Raw genomic sequence first — 20769 nt, 5'->3', positions numbered from 1 at the left:
GTATTAATCCTCCTGTGGTTACCTATATTATTATTTTTTTTTTGTATGCCTGAGGTTGTCCCACATGCTTGTACCTCCCTTTGTTAAGCTCCGTGGTAGGTGGAGGTGCAGAGTAGTAGAATGTACTGTTTTAAATGTTACCTTTTCATTGCCTCTCAGGCTTGTGGTGGTGGTCATCCAGGGCCCCTCTCGAATTGGCTGAACCTGGAAGATTGGTTCCCCCTCTGCTGTTGGGGGTTCAATGGTATCTTATGCACCCCATCCCCATTGCTCCTACCTCATTGACTTATTTGGTCCACCTACACAGGACAAGTATTATCGTCTGGTATATTCTCATACTTGCACTATCCGCGATTACTTTAGAAGGCATTGCCACCTCGCTAAGGTAATTGACCCCATTGTCACTATCCATCCCAACAAGTCTGGAAGGAGCCTCCAACACACACCAAAGTCACTGCTGACTTTTTGGCTCTCCTCTTGTTTATTGGCCAGCATTGGCAGTTGTTGGACTAGGGACCTTCGAGATTGTCAGACATCTAGGCCATCGTGGAGTTCCAGGGCCAATCTGTTCTCCAAGTAAATTCATTCACAAGACTTCCCTTGTGGTAGACATCACATTCGATGGTCATGCCTTCCTGTCCTGGGCAATGAAAAGTACAATGCGAAGGAATACATTCCCTATCAGCATATGCAGCATGTTCTTCAAGTATGACATGGGGCTGCTGCAACTTGTAGTGAAGTGTTCCTTTACTCACTAGTGAATTCAGCCAAAGTAAGTCAATGTTAGATGAGAAAATCAGTAGGAGCCATGAGGATTCAAACCCACTCTCTTGGTATTTCCAAGCTAGCAATTAGTGTTTGATGATTCTCACACTAAAAAGTGATGCCCACCCTGTCTATTTTTGCTCGTGTGAATTTAAGTGCGAATAGGCCATCACCAGCCTTCAACAGACAATGTATCCTTCCGAAAGGTGATACCCACCTGGTCTGTCACCATGGCTTCTTCAGCTTACTGGAACTAATCAGGACTTTCCGTTGGAATACCTTAGGGACAAAATAAGGACACACATTTCAAACGTGCAGAGCAATGGGCCTGCATACATGCGATTCTTGAAAGGAAAGACTGTAAAGTAGAAGACTTAAGAGACCACTAATGGAACACTGGTAAAAAGTGTATGGGAATTTTGGAGGGCTTCCACATATAAACTAGGTTGTGGAAGAATTAAAGAGAGACTCCCAGGCTGGATCACAAGCCAGTGTGATGTAAAGAACAAAGATGACAGAGTCAAGGTGAAGCTGATAAGTACAGTACATGGGGACATTTTTTTATTGGTATTAAAGTAATCTTAAAATAAAAATAAAAAAGGCACTTGCCATTGCACTACCACCACCATAGCAGATCAATGGCAATTATCATTACATTCTATAACAAGACTTTCAGGTAAATATAAAAAAGCAATTTAATATTGTGTGGATTTATTTCTCAAACAGGATAATCAACTGCACCACATCTTTCATATAGGCAAGGTACACATAAGGTAAAAATTCATCTGCATATAAAGCTATACCGTACCTCCTATAAAACACAAATTGCCACCACAGCAAAGGCAGCCTTCCATATCCATTGAAATGTACAAAGCATAATGTGCAAAATAACAGCATTTAACAGTTATACACATCACTGTTTAACATTCCACCATTCTGAAGGTATTTCACAGCATTATCAAATACCGGTAAGTGTTGAGAATATATACGAGCTTGATACAAGCAAATGTTTGATAAAAACCAAGGACAGGATAGTAGAAATTCTGCAATGAGAATGAGCATTATGAGCCAATAATGTGTGCATTAGCAATGCTGTTAACTTTTCTACACAATCCAACTGATACCTTCCTCTGCTCTTGATTCAAGGCAGGAAAATACTGATATTCAATCCCATGGGGCAAAATAAAATATTTTAATCTTTAATACTTTTGATGTGATGACATTATGATACTGTATATGAAATGGATTTAATGATGCAACAAACTGTACAAAGTATATGGGGTTTACTTCCACATGACCGAGAAGACCAGTTAAATAATGCACTGTAATAAAAGCAGCATTAAAACATTTATAGCTCCTTTCACACAGTGAAATACCAGTCTATTCAAAGCCCGAGGGAGTCCTAAATATGCACAATGCTATCCTCGTTGCTACTCTAACACTACGTTATTTTATTGTTAACGAGTTCACAACATTTGCATCAAGTTATACAAGTAAATTACAACTATGTATTGACTTTCAAGGAAAAATTTAGGGGTTAAACATACCTATTTTCACTGAAAATGAATTCTAAAGCTTACGTATTTATTCAAGTGTGCTTCTCTTTATTTTCCAGCTATTGTATCATTTACCGTTTCAGAGTATCCAAGGTAACTGTTTGGGTACGAGTCTCACTTTGAGACCTTTGACTTTGTTTGACGCCAAACATTAAAGCTTAAACTGGATAAAACTGATGCAATGTGGACAGATTTTTACGCGAAAACCACAAAGCATCTGCACTAACCATCTGTCGGAGAACACACGAGTGAAATATCAAATCAACAGCAACTTTTACCTTCACACAATTAGAATGGTAAGGAAGTTCCCCTCCCCCAAAGACCCTGCATGTTTTCCTGAAAAATATATCACATTTAACCTTATACCAAATGTTCATCATATCACTGATGTTAGAAATATAATTGTCAAATATTTTTTGTAAGGGTTCGTCACTGAGGACTTCAGGAAAATGAATACCAGAGATCAAATGTTGTGCTCAGCACCTATGTATTACTAAATATTTGAAGTGTTTTACTTAAGTTACTTAGATTGTAGATAAGAAATCTTTAGAACTTGCTCAGATGCCGATACATACATCAATATATATATATATATATATATATATATATATATATATATATATATATATATATATATATATATAATATATATATATATATATATATATATATATATATATATATATATATATATATATATATATATATATATATATATATAAATTAGAAATGCTTGCAGTGTGTGTGTGTGTGTACAAACGAATAAACTATGTAAAGCAGAAGATATTAATACAATTTGTTAAAGTGTAAAATAATAATGTTAGGAGGAGTGTGTGTCAACCCATGAGATTAAACCTGGTGAAAGTATTGGGTAGATGCATTATAATCTTAATAAGCTAACTACCCAGTATAGTACACATGTTTAAACTAATTTAGGTAAACAGATGGACTGATAGATAGTTATGCCATTGTTAAATGTGGCACTAAGCTTAGGATCCATTCTAGTTTATATCACCAAAACAATTTAGTTTCTTAATTTTGTAAGGTTCTGTAAAGGAATAATTGTATTATGCCAATAATGGGCCTATATTCAGCCAAAAAAGATGTGGCTCAACTTGTACCCTGATGTTAATCACTTCTAGGAGACTGTCATATCTTCCAGTTGTTCATCTAACTCGTCAAGGTCTTCGTCGTCGCCATCAAATAACTCTTCGTCTATGTCTATATCCACATCCGCCGTGTCTCCTCCAACTGCACCATCCACTACTCCTCCAGCAGCTCCTGCATCCACTGCTGCAGTTTCCAGCAACAGTCTTGGCTAATGGGCAAGAATGTTTATTGTTATTTTTGTCTATATTGTGAAGTACAAGACAATATATGTCTGGGACATTTCCAGAAAACTTAGCTACATATATATGTTTTAGGACTTTTACTTTTACTCTAATCCTACTTAACTGGCAGAAGATTCAAGTTGAAAATAATATAGACTGATAGTTGTATACATTTACCCTCTTAATCATAGCCCAATTGTGTGGAATTGGTCAAAAGTTTGTAATTATTTCCTCAAAAGTCATCAAGCCTGAAAGTAGCCAGGTTGTCAGGAGGAGATTCTACATGTGACCACTCACTCGAGGAAAGCTTCCAGAAAAAACATGGCAGTACAGTAATGTGAGAAATTCAGTCAGATATAAATCTCTTTATTAAGTCTACTGTCCATGGAAGGACAAAGATGGACATCTTACCTGCATCTAACGCTATCTCATCTTGGAGCTGCTGCAGTCTATCAGGATTGGCTATGGATACATTGGACGACTCAACTTCCTGGTACTCGGACAGTAAATCATTAATATTGATTTCCCGGTACTGGAAAGTGAAAAAAAAGTAAGAAATTTAGTCTAGACATTAATAAGAAACTAGAAAATAATGATCAAGTACTAAATTAAGCAGTTCCATGTAAATGCTTGGTCCATTAAGTAGCAATGAATATTTTGAACATCCAACTTCAGCAAAATGTGCATTAAATAAATAACAATTACTCAAGACTAACCGACTCGCTCACTTTGACACGTTTTAAAATGTGAACTAATCATAAGCCCCTTTAGAATGTAACTATTGTCCCACCATTGCAATTTATTCTTAAACAGATTTAATTAATCATAAAGATCACACCTAATTAATTTAACCCATCAGATATTCTTATCCTGTATCTTTACGTAAATATATTTCTAGTTAAGGGTTTCTAGGAACAAATGAACTAAAGTATAATTATTGAGGACTTGTACTAAAAACATGATGCACTGAATGTATTCGCATAAATGATTCAAAACTAAACTTCAATAAACTGTCCACCTAACTTTGTAAATATAGGTGCAGATGCTAACATAGACAGCAATGAAAACTAATCGTGTAACTGTACTCATGACTTCTCTCTCATGCTGAGGCTATTCACAAGCACAACACATTCTTGCACATTTAAAATACACAAGTTATGTTTGTTACCAATAACAAGCAGTGGTAAAATAATATATTTTATCTAAAAAATATATATATATAAGTAAATAACCAATTAATCTTAATTTGGTAAGATGGTGTCATAAAATTGCAATAATTTGTACTTGTTTACATTTTTTAGTATGTGTTCAGACTTAATATCCATGAGAAATAGTAAACAAAAATGAAATTCATAAATAAATCTACTCTTTACCTCAATTTCTTGTTGATCATCCTCAGGATCTTTTCCCAAATTCCGTACATCAAATGACTCGTCACCTTCTTCAATATCATCTCCACCTTCAGTTGCCAAGTTGGGATTAAATGTAAACATTTCACGACCTGACAACTGAAAAAGAACAAATGGTTTTAATTAATACTGCGAATATCAAATAATATATGGCCAAACATGTCACTTCTGTATCAACTAATATATATATATATATATATATATATATATATATATACTATAGAGCAAGCTGAACCAATTGAAGAGCTGAGAGGCATATTTCTTGAGTTATCTTGAGATGATTTCGGGGCTTTTTAGTGTCCCCGCGGCCCGGTCCTCGACCAGGCCTCCACCCCCAGGAAGCAGCCCGTGACAGCTGACTAACACCCAGGTACCTATTTTACTGCTAGGTAACAGGGGCATAGGGTGAAAGAAACTCTGCCCAATGTTTCTTGCCGGCGCCTGGGATTGAACCCAGGACCACAGGATCACAAGTCCAGCGTGCTGTCCACTCGGCCGACCGACACCATGATATTGTATATCGATATTAAATAAGAGTGCTTTAATGATCACAAGGTGTGTGTGGTTATGAGCAGCTGCATGGAGTACAATGAACATTGGGATCCAAATGGGTGGCAGCTCGTGCAACGAGCACACACACTAGTGGCGGTGGGAAGAGGGGTTGGCGTTGGCAAAATAATGACGCGTTTTAATGACAGTGATGCATTTAGTTGTCAGTGTTAGTATTACTATTAGTGACTAAGGTAAGTCAGGTTAAGTTCTTTATGCACCATCACATTATTTATGAAATTAATTAAACAAGGATTTCAAATCAATATGCACTTTCCCAAAGCTGAAAGTTAAAAGAAATAAAAGGAGATATGATCACTACATACAAAATAGTAAGTGGAATTTATAACACTGACGAAGAGCTCTTGAAAACTACAACCTCGAGAACAAGACATAATTCAAGCCAACGAAACAAAGAGGATAAAAAATTATTACAAAGTTCTCCTTTGCAAACAGTAGTAGATGGTTGTTACAAGGGAAGAAGGCAGTGGATGACAAAACTGGCAGTAGTTTCAAACTACAGTACTGTATATGACAGTTCTGGAAAGACGGGACACCACGAGTATAGATCTCATCCTGTAACTACACTTAGGTAATTACAGGTTGGTAATGACATTGCCTGTGCAAGACCTTTACTTGAGTATGCAGTACCAGCATGGAATCCACACCTTGGTTAGCATAAAAGAAAGTTGAGAAAATTCAGAATTTGCAACTAGATTAGTATCAGAATTAAGAGTGCTCGGGTATATAAGGAGAGTCTGAGGGAACTCGCCCTCACAACCTTGAGGAGAAGAAACAGTGGGGATATTGACCACTGCATACAAAACCCTGAGGGTAAATAGACATATTGAACAAAGAAAGCCTATTTAAATTAGGCGGTGGTAGAACAAGGGGACATCACTGGAAGCTATAAACAATAATTGTAGAGATGTAAGGAAGTTCTCCTTCCCTGTATGAATGGAATGCATTGAAGGAAGAGGTTGATGGAAGCTAATTCCAATGTTAATGTTGAGAGAGGTAATTAGCATGCCAGGTAAGAACAGCTAGGAGGCAGGGGAACAAAGAGCTAGAGCTCCCTCCCCTTACAATAATTGATTATAAATTACAAAATAAATTACAAAAGTTTTTGTACCCAGTGCATTTTTAAATCTTCAAGATTTGTGTTCTCTGATACATAATTACTTTTGATGTTATGAATGGAGGTCACATATCATGGTACACTGAAATAACCGAGTTAGAATCATCTGCGGGAACAAGAATTCTCCCAAATGATTCCCAGAGAATCTGCAACTGACAAAAAATTGCTAATAACTCTCATACAGAGATGGCTCAGCAATTGTAGATTGCATCAGCACAACACTCATCAACAAAATGATTGGTATTGTATATATGTGGGTAATGCAACTGGTGCACCATAAGATTTAAGGGGACAAGAGGATAGATCCTAAAAAGTTCTTCAATGTCAACCAATATTTTTTGACTAGTTTATATGAAAAGGGCTGCAATTGTTCCAAGTTTCAGTACTGCAGTCTAAACAGAAAGGGAGATTTAATTTTTTTTTCAACGAATATTACACATTTTCAAATGAGTTGATACCTTTCACCTTTTCAGATATAATCATTCTATGACACTTTTCTGACACATTAGCATATAATAAAGGATCTGTAGGAAGGGATGTTCCAAAACACCTTTAGTTTTCCTAATACAAATAGTCAAAGTCCCCCCCCCCCCAAAAAAAAATATGCAAATATATCATGTTTATTGTTATTTATAAAATCAATAAATAAACTTAGGAAAAAACACTTCCTACACTTTTTAGAGACAAACATTACATAAATGTAAGTTTCATGTAAAATGGATAAAAATGAGAGTACCAACTCGTTTAAACTTGAAAAATAAATCATTAAATGAATTAAAGTCTAAGGTGCTGCCATCTGTGACTGCGGTTGACAAACCAATTTCCTCCAAAATTGGCACCCTTACAGATAGGCTTACGTGTAGTCAGGTGTATAAGTTTCATGCAAATCGTCCGATAAACATAAGAAAAAAAAAATGGAAAAAACAAAAAAAAAAAAAAATTAATAAAACTAATTATATATATATATTTTTTAATATATGCTATTGTGATAGCAGTCATAGACATGATTTCAGTTGACACTTAGCTCAATAATTTAAGAATGTTTATGCAGATGGTGAATCACAATAATGTGGCTGAAGATATGATGACCAAACCACAATTTTCTTATATTAATGAAGAATGTTTACTTCCTGTGACATGTAATGATAAGCCATCTTTCTCCTCCTTCCCCACCCCACCTCTCATTTCTTGGTCCCAATCTCCCTCGTATTCCCCTCTCCCCATTTCACACCTCTCTCCCCTCTTCAAACATCTCTTTTCCTTCCCTCTCCCTCTTCTCTCCTTATATGTCTACCTTCCTCCTCACCTATCCAGCTTCTCTGCATACCATTCTCTGTCTATCAGTGGGAAAATGTTACAAGTGGAGTGCCTCATGGCTCTGTCCTGGGACCTAAGTTATTCATAATATATATATAAATGATTTAGATTCAGGTTTGAGCACCAGTATATGCAAAATTGCTGATATGAAAAATCAGAAGGGAGATAAACATGGAAAAAGACTCGCTATCACCAAGACACTAAATAGGGTTTTGAAATGGTCAAGATTGGCAGACGCAGTTTAATGCTGATAAATGCAAGGTTTTGAGGCTAGGTAATGACGATAAGAGTTACATGATACGAGCTAGATGACATTGAGATTGCGAAGTAGGATTGCGAAAGGGATCTGGGAGTTATGATTAGGAAGAATTTAAAACAAAAAATCAATGCATAAGTGTCATAAGGCAAATAGGACACGGTTTTATTTATCGAAGCATTAGTTATAAAACACCTGGTGTTATTCTTCACTATATCTTGCTCTTGTTAGGCCCATTTAGATTATGCAGTTCAGTTTTGATCGCCGTACTATAGAATGGATACAAAGTCACTAGAACGCATCCAGCGTAGGATGACAGAGTTAATTCAGCAAATTTGAAACGATGTCATATGAAGAAAGATTGACAAAGTTTAATTTATATTCTCTAGAATGTAAAAATTAGGCGAGATAAGCCCCAAGCATCTGGCCTTCAAGCTTCAACAGATTGACAACCATTCTATTAAATGTAGATATCTGATCCACTCACAAAGGGAAGGGGATACCATGATGATAAATAATTTCTGTCTTAGAATGGTAGCAGCAAAATACAGTCATTTACACATGGCTTTAGATACATAAAACCACAAAAAAAGCAGTGTCCAATATACAATACTTACCCCAAAGTCTTTGCCAGAATGGAAGTCCTTTTTCCTTTTATCCGATTCCCTTTTCTCCTGTTCTTCCCTTTCTTTTAGTTTTCTCTTTTTCCATGCTAAGAATGTTTCTAAAGTGACTCTTGTTGTATTGTGGCCTAATGCAGCTCGCTCACGCTCCACAAGGTCTTCAAGGCTAATTTCTTCTTTCTGCTTATCCATTTTCTTGCGATCCTGATAAAAATATTTAATGGCTTCATAATAAAGACCTTTTATTATTTACACAAGTATTTTATCCGACACCATACAATTTCTTTTTCAATTCAAGAAAAGTGTTACAGTTAAGAATGCACAGCAGTTTGGCCTACAATAATAGGCTCAATTTTTCAAGGAAATTGAGGAAGTTGGGTTAAAGTTCATTAAGAAGGAATTTTATATTTAGAAATTTGTAATTCTCTTAGAAAGTGACAAACAATATACATACTGTACATTAAAGGAAACAATAATTGAAACAGTACAATATCCTTTTTATAGCTCAAATACCCCCACACTGCTAAAGAACCTGAGCCCACAATCTGATGAATTCAAATACAGCATAACTTACCTTCTTGAGTACAAAGCCTGGGGGCAAGGCATGACGATAAATACACACGCCTCCATTAGGACACTCCCAAAACCAACCATATTTGCCATTCTCCACAGCATCCAAAAAGAACCTGCAAACCTGTAAACAAGATAAAGATAAACTTTTCCTCATAGTAAACTGTTTAAATAATAACAGCAACTATAAATACTGTACTTTGTTTTTACATCATTGTTTACATACAAATAGGCACCCGTGTTAAAAAATTTCTAAACAATTCTTGATTAGAATGCTTTAGTTTCTTTAGAAACTGTTAAAATAATAAAGGGAACTATAAATACTTTCTGTTATCGCATCTTTGTTTACATAAAAATATGCACCTGTGTTAAAAATTTCCAAACAATTCTTCAGAATGCGTTTCAAGTGTCACAATATTTAAAAAAGGGTTGATCATGTGCAGACAAGTGAAGTGTGTAGAAGAGCACAACACTTACAATTTCGGTACTGGGCTTGGACTTCTCCTTCCCATGTTTCTGCTCCACTACATCTAAGAGAGTCGCCTCGTCCCAGTCCGCACTTGTCTCTTCCCTGTCTCTTACATCAACATAGGCACTACGTTTTTCACTCTGTAAAAGGGGACAAATTCATGGTAACATCTTTTGTTTTAGGGCAACTTACGGGTAAATTAAGTACAGTATCGGACAACTGAAGCATGTATTTTTGGGCTTGTGACATTATGGAGAATTTAGGAAAATGGCACAAAATTATTGGTGGCATGATCTGGCTCTGGTAGGCCATGAAAGCTTGATTTACTTACATTGGTCATAAACAAAATAATGATACAATGTACAAAATTTTATTTGCTTTTGAAGGTGTGTGTGTGTGTGGGGGGAGGGGGGGGGGGGTATTACCCTCCCCCCCAAGAGAATAACAAGTATAAAAAAATTAAATAAATATGAATGTAATGAAATGCCTCTGTCTGAAGCTAGACACAGTATAATGAAATAATCAATGATGGAGTCAGAGTTTGTCTCCTGTGGATTCCTTCCCATATGGGTCTCTGAATGCATGATAGAACTGATGAGTCAGCCAAAACATTTGCTCATAAAGAGGGAATTGATTACCATCTTGGACTGCCTTTGAGCAGCCTGAGGACAGTAATATTCCGGGAACATCAACAAAATCTTGTAGACTTGAAGCAAGGTGAAATTCACACCAGTTACTTTATCTATCATCATACTATTATGCAGGAAGAACTGCACGTCTATGGGTCATCCAATAATGTTAGCAGACTTCTAGATTTTACCACTGCTAGGCTTAGGCTCGGCTACAAGTATCTTTGGGAGTTTGCAATATTTGCTGATGTAGATTTGACTAAATGTAAACTCTGTCAGCAAAACTTTCTCATACTTTGCATCATTATATAATGGAATGTGAAAAAATTGCAGAATTCAGAGATAACACCATCAATGGAGTACAAGAATTGTGTAAGCACTTCATTCATGATGATGTACTGCCCGAAATCTTGGCAAAGTATCCCAAATTTTCTTACCGTAGGTAATGCATGCACATGACTGTAAAGCTGCCGCCCAGTTGGGTGGGTGTGGAGCAAGACTAGTAACTGCGTGACTCATCATAGATGTAAACTGCCTTGTATAGTGACTGTTGTGAACCTCTTGTTGAATCACTTGTGATATAAAAAGATTATTGATATGTATTTGTGTAAATGATGGTACGGTATATATATATATATGTGTACATGCAGAAGATGAGTCACAATAATGTGGCTTAAGATATAAAGACTAAATCACACACCAGAAAATAAGATGACGATGATGACGTTTTGGTCTCTCCTGCACACAATCGACTTCATAATGGTCCAGGACAGACCGAAACGTCGTTGTCCTCTTATTTTCTGGTATGGCTTATTCTTTATATAAGTACATGTGTGTATATAACATTAACAATTGTGTAACTAACTTCTAAAGATTGCCAGTTGCTTAGCTAAATGAACTATGGGGTTTAGATTCTGAACCCATTATGTGCCTCTCTAACCCTTTCCACCACCGCCTATGGGATGGGTATGGGGTGCATAATAAAGAAATTGAATCTGATGGGTTCTTGATGCTTTCTATCCGGCAATCTCCACCCAATGCTATCTGTATTAGTGCTATAGATACAATCAGAGAACAGAGTATGAACATTAGAGGTCCAAGGTTGTTCAACATCCTTCCAGCAAGTACTGTACAGTACAAGAAATATTGCTGGAACCAAAGTTCAACATCCTTCCAGTAAGTACTGTACAGTACAAGAAATATTGCTGGAACAAAAGTGGAAGTCTTCAAGAAAAACTGGACACTTTAAGTGCCAGACCACCAGGGTGTAGTGGATATGTGACCCTGCAGGCAGCTCTAAGCAACAGCCTGTTGGACCAAGTTCTCACAAGTTATTCAACAAGTTCTCAACAAGTTCTGTTGTATCAAGTTATCATAAGTCAAGCCTGGCCCAGGCTTGGGGAAGTAAAACGCCAAGAACTTCATCCAGGTATATACATACCAGGTCCATATGAGTCATTGTAAATTTACCACAGACCAGAGGCTAAAACCTGGCATCCTTCTAGAGGCACAAGGAGCAGGGGATCTGAAATCACTAACAACAAGGAAAATAAAGCATAGAAAAAAACAAGACGGCAAAGCCCCAAGACAAATGAACCAACTGGTTGTGCAGAAGTTCTCATGTTAGTTCCACCTGTGCACCACCAGAAACATGTGCACCTTCCTCCTCGATCCCTTAGCCATGAATCTCAAGTCTGTTTTCAGTCATGAAAACAGAAAAAGTGAAGCCTTTTGACAAAGAAAAAAGACGATCTCAAAGACACACCAGAAAGATGCATTTCCAGATGTACACTGATTTTCTGGAAGGGCTACTATTGGACTCCTTGGTTCTGTCACCATGGATACAAAAAATAGGGGGTACTCAGCAGGAGTGGAGAGCCACAGAAAGTAATTCCCATGAGAGGGGGAACTAGTGACAAGTTAACCACCCCAAAGCCACACAAGCCCAATGCAAACCAAGAATGCTCACTAAGTAACAAGCCACAACACTGCAGGACCGCCAGAACTCCCCTCGAGCCTAAACATATGTTCAAGATAATTGAAAAATGCAGACACAGCTGAAAAATTATGATCATCATGGGCCCGAGGGGAGACCATAGGATGGATAAACTTGATGACACTGCAAAACCCTGTAGCAAATGGACCTTGAAAAAATCAACCAAGGCCAGCAGATCCACAGAGCTTTACCAAAGGAACACTAGTAACAGAGAACATAACTCAATACTGTAAATGAGGTTGACACTTGAGTAATTACCCCCCCCCAAACCAAACCAGCATCAACCAGCAAAGGAACCCACCAAAAAACAATCATCTCATTCTTAGCCAGAAAGGAAGCAGGGGGGCCGTGAGTGAAGGAAACTACCCCAGGATCTAAAGAAAAAAAGTCCTGCTTCCAGAAAACTGGAAGCAAAGGACCAACAAAAAATAAAGCCTTGAAGAAACAATCCTGGATCCAAAGGGACAACAGAAAACCTGAGAGAAGAATCAAAACTTTGTCCAGAGACCATGACAGCTCTGGAGGAATATGAACAGGCAGTAGGTGAAAAAATGGCCAACTTGTGAAATGAGGCCGATGATACGTCGATATCGAATGCCAACAGCAAGGGGGTCAACCACAGCCGAATGATATGAGGCAACAGTATTTGGCATGGGAAGCTTATCCATAAACAACCAAAACAAAAACACTAAGATCACAGGTACAGAAACCAATGACAAGCAATGGAGAGAGGAAAAGATATAAGGATGCCAAGAAACCTAATACTGTACTGTCACCGCAATGAAAGCTGCAGGTGAGACACCAAAAGATTGACCACCTGCAAATTGTACAAAACAATAGTGGACTCTCCCACAGTAAAAATTCTCAATGTGTACCTGGAGAGGGTTTTGCGAGTTCTTCTACTCCCTGAGGCCAGGCTCGACTTATAACTTGATCCAACAGGCTGTTGCTTGAAGTGGCTCGCAGGCCCACATATCCGCTACAGCCTGGCTGGTCCAGCACTTTTTGCAAGACCTTATCTAAGACTCTTGAATACATCCACCTTTGTTCCAGCCATATTTCTAATGCTTGCATGGAGGGTGTTAAACAGCTGTAAACCTCTGATGTTCAGACAGCACTCTCTTATTGTGCCTATAACACCTCTATCCCTCACTGGTTCTATTCTGCATTTCCTTCCATATCTTTCGCTCCAGTATGTTGTTATTCTACTGTGCAAATCTGGGACCTGGCCTTTAAGTATCATCCATGTGTAGATTGGTGGAGAGCCTCGAACTATCAAGAAACATCTCTGGGTCTACCAGCTGAAACAGCTGGAGCAGGAAACACTGGGCAAACATTGCTCACTAAATAATACAATCACTGAAAACATCCTGGAGAAAAAGGTGACTTAAGAGATTGAGCAGCACACCGTATTATGAGCACAAGAACATCCTATGCGACAATTATATAAAAACCAAAACTGCCACCATCTCTAACGTCTTGCAAAAGAATCAAAGACCCCATGCACTGCTAAGGGCGAGGCACCTTCCACCAAAGTCAGCCTCTCAGAAATGCCCACCCAAAACTGCCAGAGAAGGTAACTGGCCTGACAGGGGCAACACCATCATACACTTGAAGATGATCGCTAAGCACATGTAGTTCAAGGTGAACAGTTACATCAGTCCACGCAGGAAGTTAGGCATAAAGATGCGCGTATTGTAAAGTAAACACCAAAATACAAAATAAATTCATAAGCAAGTGCCCTCAATCTCCCGAAGAACAGAGTCCAGGATGGCCAACTCTCGTCTGAAAAAACGGGAAATAAAGAGCACTAGTGCAAAGAGGCGCATAATAGAGAATGTCGAACGTAAGCACGAACGTAAGCAAAATGACTAAGGATCACGGCCAATGGTTGGAGAAGGAAGGTGAACATTCCCTTGGTGGTGCACAGGTGGAATTAACAAGAGAATTGCTTTGTATGTGTTGATTTGCCCACCTTTCTGGTGTCCATTTCTTGGTTAGGGTAATCTCAGACCCCTTGCTCCTTGCACCTCTTCAGAGGGAGGAGGGGGACCCAAGTTATGGCCTCAGGTCCCCAGTAGGTTTAGAATGACCCACAATGGCCTGGTGTGGAGTTTGCCAGGTAGCAAGCACCAAGAAGCCGCAAATACAAGCTCTCCCAAAAACTGTTCTATCAAATTTATGGAAAAACATGGAGATTATGGGACAATAAACTTACAAATTCCTATTTGCTAAATTTTTGGGCGTAAAATGCCTTCCCCTAAATTTTGTATAAATATTTAGAAATAAAAAATGAAGAAATTATGGAACAAGTAGATTATGAGAAATTATATACTTTTGGTTTGCACACACACGGTCCATTAATCCACACAGAACGACAACCTGCTCTGCGGGTCTTATTTTTGTGCATGTACTTACGCACTCAAAGAGAATTGCACATCACCTTAAAGTTGTTATACTGTCAACCAGCTGCACAAGTTCATCCATAAAGTTTCCTCCATTGTTATTACATATAATTAAATCACTAATAACATTGAATAATCATGAATATCCCGCTTCATAGCTGTCGCAGAGTGAAAGGGAAGGTTGATACTTTCCTTACCAAGACTAGGTGGCCACTCATCCCTTTCCTAGTTCATCAAATCAAGGCCTACTATCTCCGGAGATCTCTGGTAGTTGTGTTCCCAAATAAACATTTGCATTTTATCCACAGTGTTCCATGCATCTTCTGCTCATAGGTGAAGTCCACACACCCAAAAATCTCAATATAAATAGCAAACTATTTACCCACAGCAGAAGGGTAAATAACCGAGTTGCAGACTACTAACTGCTTAGAATTTATAATGGAATTAAAAATTCGTAAGATACTTGATTCTGTAACCATAATATAAGAAAATTATTTTGCATATAACATAAAACTAAATTTTAAATACTAAACAATTACGACACTTACCTTACGCTCCACATTGAGATCGTGAGAGAATTTACACTTTGAGCCCTTTCCACATTGACCCTGCTTGAAGAATGCACACAAGACTGATTTTGGATCAGCACCTATTAAAGGAGTAAAATATGATATAAAACAGAAATCTCATTAATCATGGTCTATATCTTTACTCTTAGAAACGTTGTTCTCAACTAGATTATATTTCAATCACATGAGGTGTACTCCATCTCGAGATACACACAGGCTTGTAAAGAAAGCACGGGGTGGGTGAAGTGGCTTTGTTTGTAGTGGTTGAATCTGCAGTGGTGGTTGTGCTTTGTAGTGGTTATGGTTATCTATCTTGAGATGATTTCGGGGCTGTAGTGTCCCCGCGGCCTGGTCCTCGACCAGGCCTCCACCCCCAGGAAGCAGCCTGCGACAGCTGACTAACACCCAGGTACCTATTTTACTGCTAGGTAACAGGGGCATAGGGTGAAAGAAACTCTGCCCATTGTTTCTCGCCGGCGCCCGGGATCGAACCCGGGACCACAGGATTACAAGTCCAGCGTGCTGTCCGCTCAGCCGACCGGCATTGTTTGGTATTTGTATGGTATTTTGTATGGCATGGTATTTGTTGTGGTGAAATGCTTTGCACATTAGTGGCCTTATTTAATATATACATACTGTACTTTGTAACAATTACGAAACTACTGTATATTATTCTTTGGTACTTTCTTTAATATTTTTTTTTCAGACCTAGCTCTTTATGCCATATTTTCAAGCCTTTTCTATGACATGCTTGTTACATCTCTTGGCATTCAAATTCTGCATTGCATTTTTGTCTTGAAGTTGTAGATTAAGCGGAATTTCACAGAATTTGTTCAATGCATTCCACTTGACAACAACTCATATAGGGGTTCAAGAATTTCCTTATACAATATCTGGATTGTGTATCTATCTTCCTCCGATGTAATCTTATATCTCCTCCCAATCTAAAGCTGTCCTTGTCCAACTTGACTACTCCCCTCATTATCTTCCATGAAGTGATCTAAACAACTTCTCTCGTCTAAGGTTGAGAGATTGAATTACTTTAACATTTAATCACAGCCAAGTACTTGTCTAGCTATAACCCTCTGTACAAAAATCTCAACTTTTACATTGCTCTCTGCGATTTCCTCTCCATACTCTAGCAACAGCATTGTGTAACCTCTATATACTGACATGAAAGCCTTCTTATTTATCTGTACACATGTTAGTCAACTTTCATGTGTCACTAATGTTATATTTATATATTTCTTGTGTTAGCATTGTATTTATATTCACTTCTAGTTTTTTTATTGCATCTGCCTTTTACTTAGTGTACTTCCCTACAGGTTTCTTATCTCCCTTTCCCATCATTACCTTGACCTTTTTGGGACTGATATCCAATAGCCATTTCTCTGCCAACTCTTGAAGTTTGGCAAGGGTTTTCCTCCAGCTCCTTACAATGCTCCTTAGTTTCTTATTAGTTTTGTACCATCTGGGGGTCAGACCCCACCATTAGGGGGGGCCTGACCCCACTTAGTTATACTTAGTTATAATGTTGTAGTTACAATAGTTGAGGTACAGTAGTGGTAGTGTTGGGTGTGATTGTAGAAGTGATGGAAGAATAGGAAGATAGGGTTAGCAGTGGTATTATGTGGTGCAGTGTCTACACTCGCAGGTTTCTGGGATCTCATCATAGATAACATACAGGAAGAAACACTGAGAGCCAAAAACATCAGTAGACAAAGACGTGGGCAGAGGTAAACAAGTGTCATGCTTGCCCTACATAAACAATGAAAGGTGGTAATTTTTTATATCATTCAAAAATAAATATTCATTACATTATATAAATAATAGGATAAATTTAAGATATATGTTGAGAGCAAATATTTGTAGTAATGTGCATGTAAATTGTTAAGTGAGATTCACCTATATACTCATTACTCTTCAGGAGCACTCTTCCTCACAAACTTCCAAACACTGTGTCCACAATTTTAATGAAACCCCCTGCCAAACATTTTACCACTATGTGGAGTAATTAGCTTCACATTCCCAGAATAATAAGGGTTGGGGTTTTCAACTGGTGATTTATATGAAAGTTCTTCTGGCAGTGTAAGGCAAAAGAAACGAAAAGAAAAGGCCTTGTTTTCTAATTATTATTATTATTTGGAGTACTGTACACTATTACAGCAACTACTTTCAGTATAGTGTATTTCTGTTTTTTTGTGAGGCTGATACCTCCCTACCCAACGACAACAGGACATAGATTAAAGGTAATGAATGACTATCCATTTAAATAGTTAAGAAATGATGAATCACAGTAATTTACCTTTACTTGCAGTTTGTTGGACTGGTCGGAAAATGGCATTGATCTCGGCTAGCTTTTTCTTCTCGTCGTCCTTCTTTTTTAACGGGTTATCCTTTTCAAGCTCTCTTGCACTTTTGGTTCCTCCATGCTTAACTTGGTGCTGCACCTGCTGGATAAACTTCTGTTGCTTTGCTCCTTTCTTGTTCTTCAGGCCAAATGTCTTGTCCTACAAGATGATAACATTACATGTACAGTATATATTCAGTAAATATTTGCTGAAGCATACATTTTAAAGATTACTGGACTTTAAGTACAGTAGTATACAGATTTCCATCTTTCACTCCTCCACTGTGACATTTTACTTATAACCCTTTCCCCAGTATGATTGGTTTCTATTAATTAAAAAATTTGTTATTTCTCATAAAACTGTAAAGGAAATATTGGCATTTTCAGGATTTGTTTAAAATAGTCCAGGCACTAGAATTTGACCACAGTAGGCAGAGAAGATATACCCCCAGTGCGTACAATAATTCAAACGCTGAATATAATGAAACACACTTTTCCGGTGGTTCCAAAGCTGAACCTGACTCAGGTACCATCAAGCCTTAAGAGACCCATCCATCATGTCACGGGAGGTAGTACCAGGATCTCATTCCCAATATGAAGTGAGGGAATGCAGGAATCAGAACAAAATTAGAGAAAACCAACCAGAAAGCATAGATACAACAAAACAAGGAAGTGCATGAAGAAAATCAGGCACATCTTGGTAAATAAGACAACCAATCATTATTGCAGAATAAATACTTTTAAATGTGCTTGACCACCATCAGATGGCAAGCCCAGGTCAACTGAGATCTCAAGCCAGCCTGTTAATTCACTCTGGAGCCAGGTGCCCAAAACCCCACAGTCCAACAAGAAAGAAGAGATCTGGGCACAGACCGGGTCACTAGAGGTACACCAGAAAGGGACGTTTCATCACATTTAATACTAGATATTTGGGAGGGGCCACCTGTCTTTGCCCGAGTTTACTCACAACTGTGGCTCAATACTGAAGGGCAGCTTTCATGAAAAACAGCACACACACTGAGCAGACCCATAGGAGAACAGCAGCAGAGTGTGTGATGTCCGGGTAAATAATGACAGCTATGCACCATACACTTAAGTGCGCACTAGTACACACAGATTGAAGGACAACCAACAATGAGAAGCCATCAACAGAAGGACTGCCAGAAACCATGTGTCCAAACATCAGCTATTGACAAACTAGGTCACCTCCTGGACTTCATACAGATGAGATCAGAACAAGGGAGATGAGAAATGTGTGATAAGTCCCGATCTTAACAGTGTACAAAACTGTCACCCTACAACCACAGGAGTGGTTGTAATTATTATAATTATACAGCATATTATATATAGTACATGTTTATGCATAGAGTATTACAACATATTACATATATTTGTTTACATATGTAAATAGCACAATATATTGTATACATATTACAACAAATTATAATTATGAACAGATTTGTGAAACAAAGTAACAATACTCTTCAATGTGAACCAGAAATGGAACAACCTGCTACCGACCAACATGATTCAAAGTACTGTACAGTACTGTACTGTACTATACACGAAACTTTAGATAGTATTATAGTGTAGATGAATATTACAAGAGGTTTAATGATTGATGTAACAATGCCCAGATTAATGCTGGGACACATTAAACGGGCAGCACACAGCTGTACGTATAGAACCGACATCAACGAACTCTGCAGCCACTGTCAGGTGCCTGAAACAATCCAACACAATCTCCTCCTGACATCATAGTCAAGTCTTGAAAATGGCCACTATGATGATCACTTATATTCTTGTGTGAAAGATGCATTTTTATACGCACTTTATTATGCAAAATGAAACAAAAAATATGACATTATAAACTAGCAAAAAGACAAAAAAATTATCAGTGCTACACACTTTTCTGGAAGTTTTTCTTAAAATGCTACACATTTTTCTGGAATTGTCACGAGTTTTGTAACATTTGGTCATAACATAGTAGTTTCAAAACCTAGTGTCTTGCCATAGAATTAGGTTGTGTCTAGTGGAGAGTTTAGCCTGGGAGGTGGAAACTGACTGGGGCCAAATACAGCTGTATTAACTTGATACATAAAGTTTATAATAAGATTTGACCAGCTGGTGAGCAGTGGTTGCTACCATGCTTATGAAGCAAATCACAAATGACACTAATGCTATTTTTCGAAAGTAACTTCGCCTCACTTTGTATATTTAAAGTGCACTACATACAATGAGTCACACTTGAGAGAACTAAAGCCACAGCTGAAGGGTTACTAGCAAGTGTTTACCGCACGCCGGGTCCCTTGTGGTGCGGCGGCCCTGTCCCCCCACCACTGTCACCTGCACCGGACAAGCAGCCCTCACACACACACACACGCCACACTTCAGCTGGTGTGTGGAGATGACCCACACCACACCACTCTCGCCTCACACAATTACCTGCTCAAAATATTTCGTGCGAGACTAAGGTGGAAGAGGGAGAGGTGGTGTGGGTGGGAGGGTGTGGGAAGGGGGCCTCCACTTCCCAACTCGCTCTCACGCCTACCTCGATTATTTTCTCCTTTTTCTTCTGGTCCGTTTTTTTAGACTGGGTCGCTCCTCCTTTCTGGCCATTTTTAGGAGGCATTCTCGCATGTGCGCCGAAATTAGAGTGGGAAAAGTGTGCGGAGGCGAGAGCGCGCGTCAACGTGCCCACCAGAACAGCTGTGACCGCACAATATCTTGGTTCCTTCTCTACAATAATTCCACATAAAATCAAACACAATTTTAAATTTATTTTCCAATACGATATTAATAACGGGAGCGGACTGTGAGCATTAGAGGTGTGTGAG

At 38.3% G+C, this 20769-nt stretch overlaps 1 protein-coding gene across 1 annotated transcript; it reads right to left on the bottom strand.

Annotated features, from left to right (window-relative positions):
* Nucleotides 1-1459: 1459 nt before the first annotated feature.
* On the bottom strand, nt 1460-20703 carry LOC123758338 (zinc finger CCCH domain-containing protein 15 homolog). Its single transcript, XM_045742628.2, has 9 exons — nt 20484-20703; nt 17888-18092; nt 15562-15662; nt 9992-10123; nt 9519-9638; nt 8939-9148; nt 5026-5160; nt 4064-4184; nt 1460-3639 (listed from the first exon to the last, which is right to left on the bottom strand). The coding sequence occupies exons 1-9, from the start codon at nt 20562-20564 to the stop codon at nt 3521-3523; spliced, it is 1224 nt and encodes a 407-aa protein (XP_045598584.2). The 5' UTR covers nt 20565-20703; the 3' UTR covers nt 1460-3520.
* Between the last annotated feature and the right edge of the window lie 66 nt (nt 20704-20769).

The sequence above is a fragment of the Procambarus clarkii genome, chromosome 11 (assembly GCF_040958095.1).
Source record: "Procambarus clarkii isolate CNS0578487 chromosome 11, FALCON_Pclarkii_2.0, whole genome shotgun sequence".
In the NCBI taxonomy this organism is placed as follows: Eukaryota; Metazoa; Arthropoda; class Malacostraca; order Decapoda; family Cambaridae; genus Procambarus; species Procambarus clarkii.
This window is presented reverse-complemented; position numbering and strand designations above follow the sequence as displayed.